This window comes from Corvus moneduloides, chromosome 1 (assembly GCF_009650955.1).
Source record: "Corvus moneduloides isolate bCorMon1 chromosome 1, bCorMon1.pri, whole genome shotgun sequence".
Taxonomy (NCBI): domain Eukaryota; kingdom Metazoa; phylum Chordata; class Aves; order Passeriformes; family Corvidae; genus Corvus; species Corvus moneduloides.
The window spans coordinates 91,987,425-92,008,744 of NC_045476.1; the positions used below are offsets into that span (position 1 = coordinate 91,987,425).

General features: G+C 38.8%; 1 protein-coding gene across 5 annotated transcripts in view; it reads right to left on the minus strand.

Moving 5' to 3' along the window:
* Positions 1-3,901: 3,901 nt before the first annotated feature.
* Positions 3,902-21,320, minus strand: part of GRB10 (growth factor receptor bound protein 10) — a 144,760-nt gene continuing 127,341 nt past the window's right edge. For all 5 annotated transcript variants that reach the window (XM_032118689.1, XM_032118681.1, XM_032118710.1 and 2 more), the window contains 10 exons: positions 20,124-20,198; positions 16,903-17,040; positions 16,260-16,370; positions 14,953-15,051; positions 13,409-13,486; positions 12,633-12,749; positions 11,691-11,757; positions 10,622-10,709; positions 7,846-7,939; positions 3,902-7,030 (listed from right to left, as the gene is read on the minus strand). In XM_032118689.1, the coding sequence (XP_031974580.1) occupies positions 6,884-7,030; positions 7,846-7,939; positions 10,622-10,709; positions 11,691-11,757; positions 12,633-12,749; positions 13,409-13,486; positions 14,953-15,051; positions 16,260-16,370; positions 16,903-17,040; positions 20,124-20,198 (1,014 nt within the window). In that variant the 3' untranslated portion in view covers positions 3,902-6,883. The remainder of the gene's footprint in view (positions 7,031-7,845; positions 7,940-10,621; positions 10,710-11,690; positions 11,758-12,632; positions 12,750-13,408; positions 13,487-14,952; positions 15,052-16,259; positions 16,371-16,902; positions 17,041-20,123; positions 20,199-21,320) is intronic.

Below are 21,320 nucleotides of genomic sequence, written 5' to 3' on the forward strand. Positions count from 1 at the left end.
GGTCATGGAATCTCCCTGTCTGGAGACATTCAAAACTCAACTGGGCACGTTGCTGTGTAACCTGATCTAGGTGACTGTGCCATGGCAGGCAGGTTGGACTGGATGATCTCCAGAGATCCCTTCCAACCCTAACAATTCTGTGATTTGCTCCTCTCATTCTCTTCCTGCCTGAGCAGCAGTGGATGGCTGGGGAGAGCCTCGACAGTTCCCCATGTGCCCCCCACACCTGGCCTGCCCTTCCAGCACAGCACTCTCCCTCCAGCTGCACCATAACTTTGAGTGAGAAAAATCACCTGCCTTCAGCAGGTGCATGACCCTTTCTGTTCCTCAGATGTCAATGGTGTAGGAAAAGCTGCGTTTCACCCAGGAGAACCCTTCACAACATGTGCCTGTGCACCGCTGAACAAAAATGCCCAGAGATACCCATTTATACGCAACTTTTAGGATACCCATTTCTGACTTGAGAGGGAGTAGCGCCTATTCTTTGTTTAGAGCTCATTTTAGAGGACACCTCAAAAGCTCAGCTTAGTCCCTGTCACTTAGGACCCAGTTTTGAGGCTGAATGAAGCCAGACACTACTCTTGAACAACTTCAGAGCCTGTTGGACTCAGCTCTGCTGTGGCAGTCCCCACACCCTCAGCAAACCCTCCCAGTGGCAGGCTGGAGTAGGGGAAGGCAAACAAGGACAGGACAGCTGTTGCAGACCATGGAGGCATCACTTGGTAGGGTGGTAGGAAGCAAATTCAATACTTACATGGCTGTTTCGCTAAGGGCAGCCTTAATTCAGTCAAAGGGAGACTGTAGAGCAGGTTTTCTTGGTCGTTCCTCAGCTCTTAAGTGCTACCTTCAGTTGCTTCTGTATGAGCCAGCCCTCATGCAGTCACATTACTGGGTCGAATAAAAAGTATCTATAGCCCTTGTCTTAGTAGTGGACATGTAGGGAAGATGTACTTATATATGTGCTGTCAAGTAATGATTTTTCCCTTGGAGACTGCTCCTGGCACTTAGTGACATGTGACCAATGGACTTTCAGAGAAGAAGACGGTATTTTTGTAGTTATCCATCAGCTGAGTTTTGTCTATCATGATGTGATAGAAGCCCTTTGTGAACCTGTGTGAACTTTTGCCACGTGTTACATTTTGTGGTGGACAATGCAAGAGATTGCATGAGCAGTTTATGAAGAAATATTTCTGGTTTTCCTGAATTGGTCCTCTGCATACTTCAGGTGACTTATGCATCGAAAAATCTCATCATTAAGTGTTTTGTGTTCTGCTTAGCTGCCTATGTTTATCTATAAATTTATTCTCCTACCTCACTGAACTGTTTTATTATATATTTGATTGACCCTCATGTTTGCTCTTCCATTTCTATTGCATCTTAAGTCTCCTTTTCTGCTGTCATAGGAGTTCCTGCTCTCTTATATTTTTAAGGAGAGGATGCAATTCCTTCCTAGGTATGTGCTCTTCTCTGAAGCACTCTGTTTTCTAGAGCAGGTCAAATGCTTGTTCTGGCAATTGATTGTAAGTATTTTGAGGCAAACTTTGTGAGCTTTCAATGACTTTCACCCTTGTTTAGTCAGCTGTTTTCACAAACCTTACTGTCTAGTGAAAAAAACCCAAAATAAGTCTTCTATCCACCAATTCTATAATTATCAATTTACATTCTTCCATGACTGGATGTATCGTGGAGTCATTTTTCAGGAATAATCCTCACAGCTTGCCTCGTTTCTATATTTGTTTTTGAATCTGAGAGCAACCTGAAAACTAGAAGGTGGTAAGAGTCACACAGAGCACATTATTGCCATGCACAAATTTAGCAGCAAAGAGAAGTATTATGGAGGAAATCAAATAACGAAAAGGTGTAAATAATTATTTTTTTAAAAATAGGATGTATCTAGGATTCTTTGTGGAGTGATGATATTGTATGATGATATATGTATTGTATTCAGGGCTGTGCTTAGCCAGTTGCTTTAACCATCATTGGTTTTGGCAGAACCATACTACCATACTTCCACCTTCCTTTTCCTCTAATGGCAGTTGGACAGGCTGTTTTGGAAATGGGCACGTTGTAGAGAACACGAATTCCACTGCTGTTTCTCTCCTTGGTAACACAAGATGCCGGTCCTCACACCTCTGGAGAATGTGTTTCAAAAGGCAAATAAAATGGAAGTCTTTATGTAGAAGTGTCTTCACAAGTTTGAGGGAACAGGAGGGGAAACTGACTCTTAGGGAGTGGTGAGCAGCACTCAGGGCATCACAGCACTGTCTTCACTGTGTTCCTAGTCACACCCAAACCATCCCGTGGACAATAATGCCCAAGAGTAATTTTTTTTCTCCCTTCCACTTCCCTCCCTGTCTCTCTTTTGAGCTCTAAGAAGTTGTACCTCTAAGCACAGCTGAGCTGAGCTTCAGGGCCCATAAACCCAGGGTGTATTTTGGCTCAGGGCTAGCAGCTGTTTGTAATTTCACCTTCCTATTCCCCAATTGTGGCACCAGAGTCTTGCAGCCAAGGGATGGTATGTGTGCAAAATGACAAGCAATTAGAGCAGAATTGTCTTTGGGCTAAGGGTTTGCAATGCGAGTGTTACATAAACTAATTCATTTTCAAGTCTCAGATGTGACTAATCGCAATATCTAATGAAAATCATATAGCTCTTAGACATAGCTGTGGTTATGTTGGGTTTTCAAATACTAATTAAATTGTGCTTCAAGTTAAGGAAGGAAGACATAAGATTTAGGATGCAGAAGCAACCCAAATCAAGGCAACATGGATATTTCAGAGGAAGATCTTTTGTCCAGCTGCTGACATTGTTACTGAAGTTTCCAGGATGTCAGACAAACAATGTCCAAGACACAACGCAATCTACAGACTGGACATTGTCAAACCAGATTAAAGCATTACTAAATTAGCAATAACAAAGACCAAAAGTCATCTAAAGTTCAACTTGAAGAGAAATGGCTCATCTGGTGATGTTTTTCTCATCTGGTTTTGCAGGTACAGGCTGAAGCAACAATTTAGCATTGAAATCAATTTAAGTGTTCTTTGTATCAGGATGAAAGTCCTGCAGCCACGTGCTGTAAAACATGAGCCTGATAAGAATTTACTTATAGGTCCAAATGCATTTAAGCTGTTTTGCCAGGTGAACTTCATGCCAGAGTGCTTTATGTGGGATCAGGTGTCTGATCATGTCTGTTGTTCTGCAACTAATGTAGAAGAAGCACAAACCTATCAGGCAAGTAATTGAAATCTGTGCCACAGACCCACTTCTGGCCCAGACTGATTTTGTACTGGTGATGTTCTGATAGCCCAAGTAGCCACTGCTAATGCCTAGGGCCAGATTTCACAGGTATTTTGCATCTGCCGCAGAGGTGGGCAGTTTGGACAAACATGCAGACAGCACGGCACTGGGGAGGCGTACTGAGATCTTCTTACCATGTTGCCTTTTTTTAATGACATACAAGGATTACAGGGGTAAATAATTGCTTTTTGGAAGTACTGTTGAAAAGTTTTCTGATCCAACAGCTATCAGGCCAATGAAGTGTTTTATGCAGAGTGTGCATTTTCCATGAGTTATAACTTTATGACCCTAAAGATGGTCATGGTACGTTGGTCTGATATGGTTCTAGTAGCCATCCCAAATGAATACCGTAGATTTCATAGCAGAATATCCCCAGTAATTTTCCTCAAACAAAAGGGGTGAACAAGTTCTTTTCTAAATAAAATGCAGTCTATCCTAATACGAATCTTAAGACAGAACAGCCAGGATAAAGGTATCTTGGGGATTGTGTTTCCTTGTCACGCTTCTTAAAAGCTGTTTAACATGACCCACCCAATTAACCTGAATTAAGGCAAGAGATACACAGTGTACTGATATATCCAAAAGACGACATTCATTCCAATATAAAATGAATAGCATTGTATTAACGTTTATTTCTAATTACAAGAAACAGAATATCAGTCCCTTATTTGTACAAAAATACCTGAAAGATTACAATTAGGTTCACAAGCCAAAAAGCTATTTACAGTATGAAGCAAAGCATATTGAATAAAGGTTTTGTCTCTTAAGTTAATACCTTTTGCATTCCCTGAAACTTTAAACTTTATTCCATTTTACAGTCACTAAATCTTGCATTGTGACAATATAATTTACGATAAGCAAGTCTTGCCACTGGAAAGGTGCATTGATTGGTCAAACTGTCAGGTATTTAGTGCAGAAAAGATAAGACAAAACATCTAAACTGAGGCACGTGTTTCTTCAAGATTAATTAACAAATAAAAAGTTTTTTGTACTTTAACACCTATTGTAACATAACTTAACTAGTAACCTCATTACCAAAATGGTTTGGCATTTTCCTTCTCAACATATTCAAGATTGCTACATGAAGTATTTATTTAGAAAATAAAATCACAGGCAAAAAGATAAAAATTCAACAGGCTCCAAAACAACCCTGAGCATCCCCTTTACATTCATGTCATTTAAATACAAAAATAAGAGTCAAATGTCCTTCAGTCCTTGGTATTCTGAGCTGGCAGCCAGCTGAATCTGTTGGAAAACTAAGGTGGTATTGACTGTTTTCCAGCAGAAAGAAGACAAAGCAGTGATCTGCTTAAGTAAGATTGTTGCCACTTTGAAGGTGGTCACTTTCTCAAAACAGCTCACTTTAGCTGGGAAGAGTACAAAATACTAAGTCAACCATCTACATACAAAAATCATGGTTCATAGTCAAACTTTTATTCTCAATTTAAATAAGATGCAAGGTTTTTTTTTTTATAAATATGAAACACTGCAAATACTATCCGCCTACTGGGAAAAATGCATGGTTGTCACTAAGCTATGTAAACAGAAAAACTTAAAACTACAGCATAAATGGTCTTATTAAACTGGTAATGTAGTCAATACAAGTATCTTTTTTCTCCTAATAGGGGCCAAATAGAAGCATGCAAAGTGAAGTCAGACTTAAGTTAGCTCAATTTCAAGGTTTAAAAATACATTGTCTAGAAAGCAGGAACACTCATTTCACTATGTACAATTAAAAAAAGCAAAACAAAACAAAACAAAAAAGGCTTCTACTAAAAACAAAATCAATTCTTCATTTTTAGTATCTAGACATTAAATGGAAAAACAATACTAAATGTGTTCTGTAAACTAAAATACAGTGTTTCTATACCATTGACATAGTTTAAGCTGATATGGACGACTCAGGCAGGTTATGGTTTGTCTTAAGCTATTCTTAACACTACATGAAGACCTTAAAGTGTAGGATTGGTTTTCCTTCTTTACCCTTTCAGATGGCTAGGATTTCAAACCCAGTGGCAAATATTAAGGATTAACTAGCCTGTGTAAATAATTTACCATTTTACAAATGCTCCATTCTGCACTACACTCTGCAAGTTCCCAGGGTGGAATACTTCTCACTGTGGCTAATGGCACCAAGCACTGGGAAGTTATTTCAGTTCAAACAGTTGCTGAAGGAATGGTTGGTTGCAATTGCAGGATCAAGGTGGGACTTGTCTGACTTTAATACTGATTTATCATCAGAAAGAGTTATTGTGTAAACATGAAATAATTCATTTAAACATTAACAATAAAGTAGTTCTGATGACAAACCAGCACCAGAGCAAGATACATGCTTGTCTGCCACGGGTACTGGCGTGCAGTAGCACACATGACACAGGGATCACCAGTTACCTCGATGGATGATATTGCCAGCAGCTACTTCACAATCAAATCTGTTTCTATTCCCAGAATGTTCCTTCTCACCATGTAAACTTTAATGGCCCTACAAAAAGCAGAAGGGGTACAGTTCTTCTTATGCCCTATCCCCAGGAGAGCTTTGTGTCACTGTAGCTTTACTATATCGAAAGAGCTCTTTGAAACAGTCTGAAAATTCAAGGAGCTATAAAGCTAAAAACACTGGTTTTTAATTTTTTTTTTTTTATTTTGTCATACTAAGACTACCTGCAGAAGAATCTTCTCACAAAAAATGGTGGTTTCAAATACAAGTGTAGTCATTCAGTCCTACTCTATTTAGTAACAGTAAGTTTCCTCAGGAAAACAGTCAAAAGGCTGTAAAAAACAAACCACCACTCCAATAATAAAAATTTGTGCATAGAATCTAATACAGTTTCTGCATGACTGGATGCCACTAATATGCCATCAACATACTACAGCCATAATGCTACAAGTCAACAGTTTTAAGAGTACGTATATTGGTGGTATGTTCTTTTAGAATTGTATCCTCATTGCTTCTTCAAAGACATCTGCAGATCTTTGAACCTCAGGTCTCTCTCAGGAAAGTACTGAGACGCGCGCGCGCACACACACACACACACACACTTCTTGATTTTCTTCTAGATCCTTTTAGGCTGAAGCATTCCATACATTTTAGGGTGCAGATTAATACCCAACTCCTGCATGAATTTTAAAAGCCACATCAGCTCCTAATATAGGCTGCATACAATATCCGAAAATAAGTAGGAGTGCAAAAAAAGTGATCAATACAAAAAGTAAACACACTAGTCTTAATTGTCAAGATTATTCCAGGGCAAGAGTTCTTTTCAAAGATTTCTCTTCACACTTGTTCCTGTTAAGTGGCCCAGCCAAGATAGTTTCCAGTTTTGTTTTAAATTTACTCATTGTTTTACAGACCCTCCCCCCATTTTTGGGATGCTGGGACACTCAGCAGCAATCACTCTTAGGTGTTAGACAAACCAGCAATCTTGGTCTGTTGGCACCTGTCGAATCCATCCCTTTCAGAGTCCCAAGGTGCATAATATTTATCTTTTTTAACCAACTTACGAATCTGCCAATTCCCCAGTGTCAACGTTCTCTTACAATTACTCTTCTATCAAATCCAGTCTTCAGTGAGAGTCAGATTTAAGGTCATAAGGCCACTCGGATGCAGTGGTGTTTGAGTTTGCAGGGCAAGACTCCTTTGTTTAGTTGATAGAATTCAACAAGCTGGATTAGATCACTGAATTTGGTGTTCCCATCATCCAGACTGAAAAATATCTGTCCATCATCTTCACACTAGGAAAACAAAACATCAAGTTAGGCTGCTCATGAAGAGATACAAGCACGGAAAAACTTAGAGAGTACCACCAGTGTGTGACATAAATAAATGATGGCCACTTGGTTGGCACTTGGTTGCCCAAGCAACCCAGTGCCTGCAGTTCTTTGTGACACGCACAGCGCTAGAAAAAACATACCTTAACACAACTTGTAACGTTTTGCTTATGAAAGTGAAAGCTTGTGGGCGGAGTAATTGAAAGTTGTACAGACAGCACTGGCATTCATTAGATAAAACAAAAGTACCCCAAAAGGATTTGGTAGCTGTTTGTAAAATTGGTAGGCTAAACAAGGGAGGAGGATTTGGAACAATAATAAAAAGGTCTACAAAATCTTAAATTTTTTCATGCTTCTTTTGATCAAGATAAAAATCAAATTGTTTTCCAAATTCTCAGTGTAACATTATTTGAAGCTTAACATTATTGGATAACCTCCAGAATAAAACTTTTTAAAGTTTCCCAAAGTTACTCTATGTTTGTTTAAGTGACATGGGAGACAACAGCTGCTGTTGTTGCTGTCAGTCACAGAGAACAAGTTCCGTGCATTACACAGACTTGTATGATGTGGTGACTTACACTAAGTTTTCCAGCAATGTTAATCAATAATTTTAATCAGACATTTGACAATTCTAAAGATTATCTGCTTACATACTTGCTAATGGAAACATCCTTGTTAGTTACATCAGTAATTAATAAGAGGTCTCCTCAGAAGTTGGCAAAAGCTTCATGGTTTAAAATTTCGGGTTGTGTTATCAGTATCAAAAATAATCTACTTACCGGCAAGATTTGAAAATGCTTTATTTTTTGATGATGGCATAACGTAAGTACAAATGCCTTTGGATTGCTTTGGCTGTCCCGGAGAAGAAATAATCTAGGAGAGAACATTTTTAAGAACAAATTGAATATTCCTATTTTTTGTTCTTAAATAATCAGAACTACTAAGTAATTCTGTGCCACTGCCAAACTCTTCTTTAGTTGCTTTAAGAGATGATTCCATAACTGGCAATTTGCTTTCAGTTACTTTACCACACCTATGCAACATTAACAGATGAAGAAACAAGAGGTGCAACATACATGACGGTAATTCTTCCCCTAAGAATGTACCTATGAGGCTTTTTTTAAGGTTCCCTCTAACTCAGCTTTCCATTAATGATACATGCTCTCATGAAGAAAATGTTATCATTTAATTCTAGAGAAAACCTGAAGTTCTGTAGATGGCAAAGTAATATATGGGAATCTGTTCCCACTCTACGATATCTTGCATCAGTTCACAAAAATCCAGTGTCAGCAAAATTATGTGTAGGTTAAATGGCTGCAGTTGCACAGTAACAGCTCAATACTTTTTAAAAATTATTTCCCAGTTATGTAGCTTCCACATCATCAAGATGGGGAAAACACACACTGATGTTTCCTCTAGAACACTCATGGTATTTTTCCCTCAGCATTACGGAAAAAAATGTACTTTAGGCGTACAGCTACCAACATCATACACTATGTAGCTGTCACTTTTAAGTTAACCCACAAAACTGAAGTCCTACCCCAAATGGACTTTAATTAACATCCATACTGGGAAGAGGAGGAAAAGAGCTAGATAAGAAACCCCGTGTTTCCTCCCCTTAACATTTATGAACTAAGGAAGCAGATCCTCTCCACGCCACAGGAAACAAGAATGTACTTTTGGCACAAGGCTTATAACACTAATCAGTGGGTTTGTGAGATGGCTGAGCACAGGACTGGGGTAGGCCTCTTAATTGCTGACCACTAAGCCAGGAACACACTTTCCCAAGGCGCAGTTGCAAGAACTGCTTGTAGTCTTAAGAACCCAAAGAATTTACTCCAGCTCCTCAGAACTGATTGAGAAATGTCAGTACCACAAAAATGCACCATCATAACCAGGGTCAGTTCAGTAGTCAGGGACAGGCATGTCTTGCCACCCTCAGAAGCCATGCATGGTACTTGAACATTCCTTTATAATCCTGGGAAGACCAGATGTGTGGAAAAGGGACAAAAGCATTTATAAATTAGGATCCATGTGAGGGAGAAAGACCTTACCTGCCCTGTGGTTACTGCAGTTCATGCAGATATCTCAATTATTTTTTATCTAGCTGTTTCAGATAATGCATGGTATCGTAAGCTGGTGGCACAAAGCAAAGCTTTGCACAACTGATGCTGCAACTGTTTACTCAACCTCTGGCAAGCAACCAGCTACCACGCAAACAGTGACTACAAAGATAGATGCACCCTCAACAGGAGCTTCAAGACATATCAAAGATAGCAGCATCAGTTGCTTGTATACATTGTTGAGCCTCTTCCATGAACCATCAGGAAACTTAACTTTCTGCCTCCTTTTGTTCAAGAACACACAGAGCAGGAAAACGTAGGCAGGAGTTTTCCACCCTGAAAATCAGGATCCTTAGATCTCAGAGCACATAGGTAACATGGTTCTTTTGTCACTGCTGATGGACCTTATTATGGCCAAACTAACCAATTTTCACCTTCCACAGTAAGTAAGCTGATCAGGCACAAATTTAACACAGCCTCAAACACATGAACACATTTATGAAGACCTCAAGAAGGATGGACCACTGGATTCCTAAGGCAGCGAGTCAAAATGAGCCCAAGATTATAATGATATGTGGTATGAGAAAACCAGAAACCCAAAAAGTCAGCAGTGCTCCTTTGCTTTCTTAGCTTTTCTTCTCTGTTGGACCTGCTAAGCTAAACCCAATTGCCTTAGCCTAGACAAGACTGCCCCAAAAATAAGCAAACACTGCTTGATGAATATATACATGCAATTTTTACTTCCCTAATGTATTTTAGTCTTCAGAAAGATTAGTGTTGCTTTGAATCAGAAAACGATGAAGAAAGGTTTGAATTTCACTGTCTCCTGTGAAGCCAACATGGATGTTTCTACCTTAACCCTCAGAGCAGTGAGGATAGTGAACCAAAGGCAACCATGCCTTTCCCATCCTGCAAATAAACATTGCTGAATGCAACTTCCCTTCAGTAACTATAACTGCATATAAATGAGGAAAACAGATGCTTAGGAGATACTTAAATCTCAACTACAGACATTTTAGAGAGTGCTGGAACAGGTACTTCAATTTCTTTGCTCTAGAACAGAAATAAATAGTGAGCCAGCACCATTAGCTGCTCTGATTCATGCAAAAGAGCATGGATGGCTGATTATAAATTTGTAGGCAAATGGTTAGGTACAGCTTTGCTTGAAAAATATGCCCTCAATGCAGATTACAAGAATTAACTATTTTCAAGTTCTAACACTGACGAAAACTTGATTGCTTCTGTTGGAAAAAAAGAAGGACATTTAAGTGTATTCCTAAGATTTTACTTTTCAAATTAAAAGTTAGGACCCACTCCTACAAACACACACTCTGACTTTTTGGAATCCAGGCATAGGTTATAACGGGGCTACTCGGCAATCAGGTTACTCAGAAGTGCTCAGAAACCTGTAAACCATTACAGCAGAAGCTGTGCTCTCATCTGTAAAGATTAGACTCTCAGATCATAAATACTGAGCAACAAGAATACCTACCCATCTACAAGCCCTTGTTGCTTAATAATCCTGTGAGATTCTTCTCTAGAGATTCTGCCATGAAACCAGTGCTGTGTCCTATGAATAACTGGAGAAGAGAGGAAAAAGAGGGAGAGGATGGTTAAAAACAGTTACACATGCAACCATTTATTCCACATACTAATTATTTAAACATTTTAAAAGTGGGTATAGTTCTCTTACAGAATATAAAGTATCTTCTATCAACCTACATAATAAAAGAATAAATATAAAAAAATGCATCTACTTAATATACCAAGTAGAGAGGCATTATCTCCATGTATTTTCTGATTTGCAGATATACAATCAGGTAAACAAGAGAAGTCTCTTAGAATATTGCCTTCTCATAGCTTCTTGAAAATGTTGGGACTAAAAATTCTTAGAACACAACGTGTGAGTGAACAAGTTAGAAATAAGTCTCTCTAACTCTCAAATAAAGAAAAGCACTTCAGATGGTGCTTTCAAGAGTCGAGTTACCCCCAAATACTTTTATCTTTATTGTTTTGTTTTTCAAATGGTATTTTAAAATTCTGTTAACAGAATAGCAAAAGAGAATAGCTGTGTTTCTTCCAAGAAATCTAGGATATTAATATGAAATTTCCTGTTGTTTTATTAAACTTACAATTTCAAAGAAATGTTCAGGACCTGCATATTTTACATTTTTCAGTTATTATGGAATGAATTCTGTTTTGAAAACTCTCATTTCTACTCTTTAAAGATTAAAAGATCACTCATAGACTTTTCTTGTCCAAAACAGCGAATTAACTGCTGGATTCTTTTAAATGGAAACATTTATGGAGTGTCTGTTTTTACAAAATCTGGGTTTCAAAAGACTAGTCCTAAAGAGAAGCTTGAGTGGGCCATCAAAGGAAAACAAGTTCCTTCTACGGTGTTCATATGGGTAAGGACGTTAAATGACACAGAAGCTACTGATTAAGATCGTACGTGACGTCAAGGCATTCCTTCTACATGGCTGCACTCTGTATGAAATGTACCTTTTCTTTACCCACAGAGGCCTCTGATACTATGGTTACAAACCATCAGAATTTACCTGTACTCAGTGTGGAAGGATGGAGTGGACTTTGGCTACCCAAGATGTTCATTCTTGTGCTACGTTTCTATAGAGAAAATGAATTACCGTTAAATCCACACTAACGCCTCAGGAGAAGAGAATTAGTGCACATGCAATACAGATTTAATTTACAGGAAACTGGGGGCTGGGCAGATTTAATGCAAGGATGAGAAAAAGAAATGCAACTTTGAAGGGGGCTAATCTACAAGCAGCAGCTCATTTCAGTTGGCTTAAAACACAAGCCAGATGTTAATGATGAAAGCTCAGTATCTTAAAAAAAAAAAAAAAAAAAGGAAAAAAAAAGACAGAAAAAAAGAAAAGTCTGATATGTTTCTGCTCAGGCAAAACACCAGGCACTCAGTAAATCAAGCAGTATTTCCCTCCCGTACATAAAGCACCAGCTAATGCTTCAGTAATGACTCCTTTTCCCTAAAAGACGAGCATGTGGGAAAACTTGTACTGCAGCTGTCTGTCCACAAGACACTATAAACAAGTTACATCAGTTTTCATTGCAAGAGGTCCTGCCTCTTGTATATTCTGCAATTAAACTTACTGGGAGCAAGCCATTAGTCAGAGCCCCAGCCTCTTCCATGTGGGGAAGCATTTAATTTGACATATTCCTCCTCAGAGACTGGTTTTGCAAACTGGCAGTAAAGTTCTGGTGGGTCTGCTTTCCCCCTCAACTTTCCTCTGGACACTAGGGGGACAGAGAAGCAGTGGTAGAAGGTTGTTGTGAATGTGACAGTTTTGCTAAAGATGGATATTGACTTTCAGATCTGCATGCTTGCAGTGTGATTGCTTCAGGTTGGAGCTAAGCTATACTGTGACCAGCACTGCACTAACATCATAGCACACTCTGTGTTTTGGCTCTCAACAGACACTTACTGATCGCAAAAATAGAAAAGAAGAGAAGATAGCTACCCTCCAAGCATGTCCTTCTTCCAAGGCAGCACTCTGTGCTTCAGCAGGATTTTCAATAACTCTTCCTATTTGCCCCGAAAAATCCATTGCTACTAGTGAGTTTTCAGATACACTTCTCTGAAAAGGAATTTTCACTTGTTTCAAAAAACAGGGAAAGAAAAAACCAGCTTGAGAGTTTCATTTCAAACTGTTTTGGTTTCAGAAGACTGTCCAAAGTCCTCCTTCAAAAGCACAGAAAATACATCTTATTTTTTTCCCCTTTCAAAAGATTCAGAGACAAAAATAGATGGTTTTTCTTTTTCAACCATAGGGGAGGGAGACGATTCAAAAGTTCAGAATAAAATCTGTTTGCTCAAGTTGCCCACTTGCCCTATTACAATATTCCAGTAATTCTCAGGACCAGTTGGGATCCAAATATAGGATCTTCCCTTTTAGGTAGGTAACAGTCAGCTCTTGGCCCAACATATTTTAGGAAATTTACGTGTTAGTTTTGCCAGACCTAAGCTGGCTTCTGCAGAGACAGCCAGATGTCTCTGTACCGTACATCTCAAAGAGCATGACGTAGCCAAGATTTTTCAATCATGTGGATCATGTAAGCCTAAGATAATGGAGAGCCAACCACGGGAACTGTACTCATGCAAAACATGAACTTTACATTGATTTGCTACACAATGCTGAATTTACATTTCTTAGCGTAAAATTTTCCACTTTTAAAATGCAAAAGCAAATATATCTTTTCCAACATTATACATCAGTGAGTAAAGTTCATTACTTACTACTGGAGTGGAAAAGTGTGGAAGCATGGCTTTTCGCTGCTGAGGAATTCTATAATTCTGGTACAATAGCATTCCATACTGCCAACAGAAACACAAGGACATCATTATTCAAATATATGCCCTAGGGAAAAAAACTATAGTGATTTCATAATACCACTTATACTGGAGCAAGGTACCACCAGTTTATTATTTTCCTGATCAGAAGCTGTCCCAAAGCCATTTGCATTGAGTAATAGTGATTGGCAGGTGGCAATCAAAGAGTAAATATGCACAAGTTTTATTTAAAAAAATACATGCTTGAGTGATATACACAGGTAATTTCTGCCACTCTCAGCTACCACTATGTTTGCCTTGTAGCACACAAGCTTTCAGTTGAAGTCAGAACAGACACATTAATTCCCTTCTTTTTACCTCCTAGAACTTAAAAAATATCTGTGCAAGACATCCAAACCCGGTTTCCATAAAGATAAAAAATAAGAACCTTTCTAATTCACTAGCTCTTTCAATAAATTTCACCAGGAAATATCACTTGGTACTTTTCTCATCCTTAAAAAAATAAGGTGATTGAATTCCAGTCATGCTCTTGGTTGAACATGATAAATTTTAGCAACACTAGTAGCTAGGATGGTAGGAAAAACACCTACTCAGTGCCTTCCCTAGAGGCACAGTGCTGAAGTATAGCAACATTGATTACTGAATGTTCTAACTGAAATGGTTTATACAGGGTAATACAGGACTATGGAAAGCTAAATGAGATGGTGAATAAAAAGGAGGGTTATGAACACAGCCTTGGGGCACAGCCTTAATTTTCACTGACTGTACACCTTTAATTATCTTTTGGTGTGTCTTAAAAACAAACTTGTTTTTTTTCTGTACGTAGGACATAGTAAGGTACAGAAGAACACAGCAGTTTTCAAGGCAGAACATTCAGAAAAAGACTTAGAACCAAACCAGAACTTATGTACATTTTCCTATGAAGATCAGGACGTTCTCTGGTTCAAAGGGCACAAAATAGTCAGCTTTCTCCTCAGTTCTCTCCATCCTGATTTTGTTTCAAAAAGCAGTGAAGCCTCCTATCACATTATCAAGAAATTTCATTGTTTGCTCTTAGATATGAGTAACTTTCACCCAGACATAAGGTTACTTATCTTTGTTACTTCTAATAGAACTTCCAGAAAAAATGAAAAAAACCACAAAAATTGCAAAAGGCATTCTGTTCTGGCTAAGAGAACCACTTACCATTATGAAAACATTAGCTTTATGATAACTTGAAAATACCTTGTTAAGCAGGTTTTTAAATTCATTCACGTATCTCAAATTTGGATCCAAAACTAAAATTATACTTCATTCATATGTGGAAGGAATAGATCTCTGTCCTGTGCTTAAATTCTTAGGTGGGACAGGTCTGCTTGGCATTTTTCTCTTATCCATACTGTTTTGGAGCAGATGATAATTAAGAACATACAGGTAATTTCTCATTAACAAAATAACAAATGCCACTTAACTATAGGTGTAGCTTTGCAAAACTAGAAGAGATTAAATACCTTGAGGAGTCGAAACGCAGTCATCCAGCATGTCCTGCTTTGCTCATCTTCAGCACACAACAACCGCAGTTCCTTAGTTTCATTTCTCACTCTGTTTGGCTTTAAAGTAGTAGAGGGAAGTCAGATATATTCATTAGAAAACCAACAACACTGTAAGCTTACTGCAGGGTAAAAGGAAGGTGCAGTACAAGTCTAAAGAATTAGCCAGAAAAAGCTCCCACCACACTGAATTTAAAGCTCAGGAGAGGCTGAGCATGCTTTGAAAGAAACCACTTTCTCAGCTGGGTCCAACAAGATAAAATGTTGGTGCCTCCTGACTTTCAGAAGCTGGGCTCATTGATCCTTGTTGGTCCCCTCCAACTCAGGATATTCTATGATTCGATGATTTGAAATAATGTGCAGTTCTAGCAGTTTATAGGAACAAGGTACTCAAGCCATGCTGAGAACTCAAAACCAGACCTGGGCACTTAGTTTTGCTGGTTGTGGTAGTTGAAGGGGGTTTTTTGGTGGTTTGGGTTTTGTTATCTTTTTTTTTTTTCAAATCTGTGAGAAGTTTTATAAACTCCCATTTGAGATGAAGGATGAAAGTTTCCATAACAGAAGGTAACTGAAAGTTTGCTTCCATCAGTTCAGGTTCTGTCCTGCAGCCAGTCTCTTTGATGCAAACCCTTGTTTTCTAGCTCTGCAATGGCTGCTAGGAAGGAAACTGCTTCACTACTGTCATAAAACCAGCTCCCAGCTTTATTTTCTTCTCAGAAAATTACACTTTTCAAAGCATTGAAATACTTTCCAAATGAATCTTTCAGCACAACAGTTTTAAAAATCTTCAAAGGCAACTGGTTATTCTTATATTCATTTTTCCAAGACAGTCTTCCTCTTTATTTAAAGGCGAACCTCTGGCCCACAATAATGGTAAAATTGCACCCCATCAGAGCTTGCTGCGATTTAGTTTTGGTGCTTGCTGTCCACAGAAACTTTTCTATTCAATTAGAGAACTTGGAAAAGCTTTCATCTGTGAGGTGAACCAAGGCCACCTCACAAGCACACTATGCTTCAGCACTGAGCTGCTCTTGAACAAAAATTTCCCAAACCAAAGGAGCACCAGATAAAGTGTTAAAAGTGTCACATAAAATGATGACAAGATTCACAGGACATGCCTGCCAAATGAAAGATGTTAAAGATCAAGTCCTCATGACAGAAAAGGCTTGCAGAGTTTTACATACAAATCCCATTTAGCTGGGGGTTGGGGTGACTCTGAGCTACCAACACCGTCTGGAACTTTGAAAGAATTCAGTGAGAAAGTTTACCTTTATACAAAATCCATACTCTGCAGGGGCATTGTACAACTTCTTGCCTGCTATCAATGAGAAGATATTGCTGTCTTCTAGGTCAGCCAACAATTGCAAATGTCTTGGCTCCTGGGGAAATAACATGATTTAGCACAGGTAAGTGAAAGATTTTGGAAGATGTTGTGCAAGCTGTGTGCAGTCTCTCAAGCCCAGCTTCCAACAGAGGGCAGTGCACGAGCGCTGCTCCTCTCCCAGGCAGCCCTCGAGTGGACATGGCACACACCCCCTAAGTATCAGCCTACCAGCTGAAGGTGCTTGGTACAAGAAGCTCACAAAATACTTGTGCAAACACATCACATTAAAAATGGCCTGGCCTATTACATTGCTTCAGAGAAATCTGAAGGTTAGCACAACTTTAGTGGCCCCAATGATGTTGCCTAGCTGGTTTGTTTTTATTTTATATTGAAACTCTATGGCTGTGTTCATGCATTGAGAGCCCAGGGCTTGACTGTCATTTGATCGTGCCTTACTTATCCTTTTCTATGGAATAAAAAAAGGGAACACTGTGTGGAAATTTTTAAAAAACAGCAAAAAATACCCCCTGTAAAAGCAGAAAATGCTTTCACATGCTACTACTGTGCAACTTCTTTTTTAATCTTACCTTTGAAGTTCCTTTTGTAGAACAATAAAGTCCTGATCTCCTCAAACACATAAACAGTTTCTTCCATGATTTCCTACCCAGCTCTTTCACATGCAAGAAACCTTGAATTTCAGGGCAGCTACTGGAGTTTAAAAAGTTCTGTTGGAGAGGAAAATGTAGATGAACATTGTGTCCTATGGATGAATTATAAAATTGTCACTGTATTTGCAGAACAGAGAAGAAAATGGCAAATCACTATGCTGACTTGAGGTGCAGTTTCACACTAGGCTTTAACTGACCTAGATGTTTAATCTGATTTACAACCGAAATAGATATTCCTGCTCCTCCCATTGCATCTACCTGGCCATCTCCTCCTGCAAGTGACACCTTCCTATTCTCTGCATCAAGATTTAAATCTCAAAAAAGATATCGCTTCTCTGTATCCCCATTCATCTTGCACTTGGCCTGAAGGGAGAGAAAGTAAGCTTATTAATTCTTAAAATAATACCGTGTCACAGTAATTCTGGCAAATTGTCTAACTGGAAACATTGGCCAAAAATCTCCATCTTTATCCTAAAGTTTTTGAAAGGGAAGAGCCTATTTCAGGATTTCAAGTTTTCCCAGGACAGGAGGTATAAAAGACCACAGAGTATTTAACTGAAAATGACATGTAGAGCAGTCAAGTAAGTGCCAGCAGTTATAGCAGACTTCAAGATTCAGAAGCATTTATGTTCTTGACGTAAGTAGAAGGACTACATACAGAATAATTGGTGATGTATCACAGGAAAGAAGCATTAATTATGTAGGAGAACTGATGGATTGCTCCCTTATTACAACAGGCCGGATTTTTAAATGACAGAGGGCTTGATCAGTAAGTTAAATGCCAAATTAATAAATTCGACAAGTATGAAGAAAACTGCAGGAATCTTGTTGGTCCAGATGTCTCTGCAATTCTTCAAAGTTGTGTTTTGGTCTTATTTGGCGGACAATGCCCACAGGAAACAAAACCAAAACCAGTGCCCTGTGTCAAAATTCTTACTTGCATTAAACCCTATTTTTTTCCAGTCCTCCTCCTCATCTCATCTAACACAATGGGAAAGAACCATCAATTTTCTTTCTATTTGTACTATGAATTCACTTCTCAGCTGTGAAAGGGAAAGACCAAAAGGAGAATAGATTCTTTTTGTCTAGTCAGCTAAAACAAAGGTAAACTAAGATGGCAAGCTTTTCTGCATGTCTGAGCCAGGTTGAGACTAGGAAAAACAGATCCCAGTGGTTTTAATGCTATTGTCATGACTAAAAATACTAGCTCTTATTGCAGTATATGATATCATGAGATGGTATTTAATATTCTTTCCTCTTATGTGTGTCATTAAAACCAGCAGAATTGCTCAGTGTTTCAGGTGGCCTCACACGCAACATGGTTAATGACTACAAGGCTGCAGGAGGTTTACCTTCAATAAATTACAACTGCCACTGAAATTCTGAAAAATGGTTGTGTGTTTTTTAAAAGAAAAGAAGTACTTAAAAGATATACTTTAACGAAGATAATTTTTTGTGGTTAAACAATGAACTAGAGAGAATATACTCACCCTCTTTCCCCCACCCTCTTGTGTTAACCCCCATGACTTATGCTTCTCCAGGACTGTACCTTTCTGAGCCCTCCCAGAAGCAAACTCTCATACCTCATGAGGTTGTAAGGTTTTCCTTTTGCTACCACTTGAGTTACCCTCAAAACTTTTCCATCTTCAAGAACATCTTGCTCTTTTGGGGAGTCCTGCTGCTTGTATTAACAAGCAAATTCAATTCTCCACTTAAACTACTGGGAAAATGGGTCCAAGGTATGAAGACCTCTCTCCCTACCAGTCTGTTGCAATGCCAGTCCATGCCAGTTTTGGTTCCTGATTACAACCTCATTGCACATGACTTTCATTTATAATTCCAGAAATTGGCTTGATTTTTTTGTTTGCTTGTTTCCCAGATGAAAGTGGATGCTAATGTTTTAAATTTTGTCAGTGAATGTGGAACTAAAATTTAGTGGACTTTGATATAGTTAAGGGACAAAATGAGTGCACTGGTTTAAAAGTTAGTAGAAACTTGTCATCTTTAAACAGAAAGTCAGTGCATACTTGCAAACATGCAAAATGACAGAAATCAAGCCAAAATCAGCTATTTGTACATATATATTCTTCATCTATTTGTGCTTCTGCTTTATAATTTGCCTGTTATTCATGGCACTGTCTTCCAGGCATCATGGTCTTATGTTCTTAGTACAGTACTCTTTTAATAACTGTGTTTTAATTTGGCTCCAGAGTTGAATGTCCACAGTTTAAGAAAACAAGTGAAAATTATTTACACTATGGGGCTTAGATTAGAGTGCTAAAATTGAGAGATTTAAGTGAAACAGTTACTGATCAGAGAAGTAGCCCACCCTTCAGCATCATCCTTGAAGGCCAACCAACTGTGCCACCACCACGGTTCCTTTATGAGCAAGCAAGAAACTGTACAGTGACAGCAGAACTTCAGCATAAATGCAGCACACGTGCCACCACCACGTAGATTGCACAACTCTACCACCACATATGCATAAGGAACACACCCCTGCAATTTAACTGGGGGAGCTTTAAATGGGATTACTTTGCAAATACTGTGTACAAATTTCTACTTGCACTTACTTCTTAGGGCATTATTTTTCTACACAAAAGAGCTTCTAGTTGGCTGAATCATGGGGAAGTTGGTCCTTATTGTTAATTCTTGCCAGGCACAAACATAGGACACAAAAAGCAAAAGCAAAACCTCTCATCATCTCAAACTCATCTTCTAATATCCACTTGCATTTTTACACTTTCTCCTGTGCTGTGATGTGGAGTATAGAAGAGTACTTCTGTTCTGCCTTTTATAAAAGGTATATTTGTTTTTCTAGAAATGTATCTGCCAAGACTGTTTGGGAGTAACATTAGGTGGCTAAACCAGATACCCCCAGAGTAAGTTGAGTATTAATGGAACAAATATGTATGACCATAGCTATGAATACTTTGTGTTTACAATTTACACCTCAATGCCACTGGGCAAGATCTTTGTTAGATATTTTCAACATTAGCCCCATATGCTAACTCACTACACTGGTCTTTCTCTGACCGACTATTTTCCAGACCTTCGAATTCCCTCCCTCCCTTCCTCCCTCTCAACCCCTCCCCTCCAGTTCCAAAACTTTCTTTGTCCATACAGATAATTTACAGTACCTGCAAAAGCTGTGACTGTGGGATACTGCCATTCGTTTGCTGGCACCAGGCAACCATTTGTTCTGGAAAGAAATTCTAGACACAAAAAGAAGACAATTGGAAGTCACATTATATTTGAACACTCTTACAGAGAACTAGTGACATTTTCTTCAGTCATTATTTTTTTGGAACTATCACTATTAAATCAAATTGGAAATCCCCTGACACAGAAAGTAATACTAGGGCTTTTCAAGTGCAGTTCTTCCCTTCCTTCTGCTCACCAGATGCCCATGCAGACAGATTGTGGGTTTTTAAAATATCTGATATGCAGCATTTCGTAAGTGCATTTTCCCATCACTTCCTCTTCTACTGAGGGCTTTTGGGGATTTCTAACAGCCTCTACTTTCTTGGGAAGGAAAGGATGAATAGTCCTGCAAGTTGAGTACGCAGCGACTCCTTGCTTATTGCATCAATGACTTGACTTCAGATTTATTCCTCCAGTTCCCCTTTCATCTGCTGTTTCAAAATTCCTGTATATTTTGGTACACTGAATTTACTATACACAGCAATGACATGAAATCATTCTTGAGGTTTTTAAACATTATTTGAAGCATGGAGACATACAGAAATGCCTGAAATAAAACAATGACTGATTATAACAAGATGAATCACAACAAAAACATTTCCAGTTTAGAACATTTGTCACTCTTCAAGCAATATAAATTTCAGTCTTTAGGGCATAAAGAGAAGGGCTGAAGAGGAATCACCCTTCTGCCAGGTAAGTTGCACAATGAGTTATGAAAACTAACATTTACCAGCCTCTCTTGAGTAGAAACAGTGCCATATGGCAACAGCTAATGCAACGGATAGGGAGCCTTCGCATTCTTACACCACAAGAATGATTTATTCTGTGATTGCAGGAGCCTGGGACCGAATGCCAAGCATTCTGGGTTTTACTCCCATGCTCTGTTATTAATTAAAATATACCACATGAAACCAATGTGCTAGCTCCTCTGATACCCAAACTTCTGTACAACGCTCAGATGTTCATAGGTTATCAGATGGTGAGATCAACAGAAGTGAAAAACTAGGAACACTCCATGTACAGAAATGTTTCACAGAGTAAGTCAAGGCACAGACTGAAACAAGCACCAGCAGATGACAAATGTACATGTGAGCACACGTGCAAGGATGCAGCAACTGTGCACTTGCATCTAT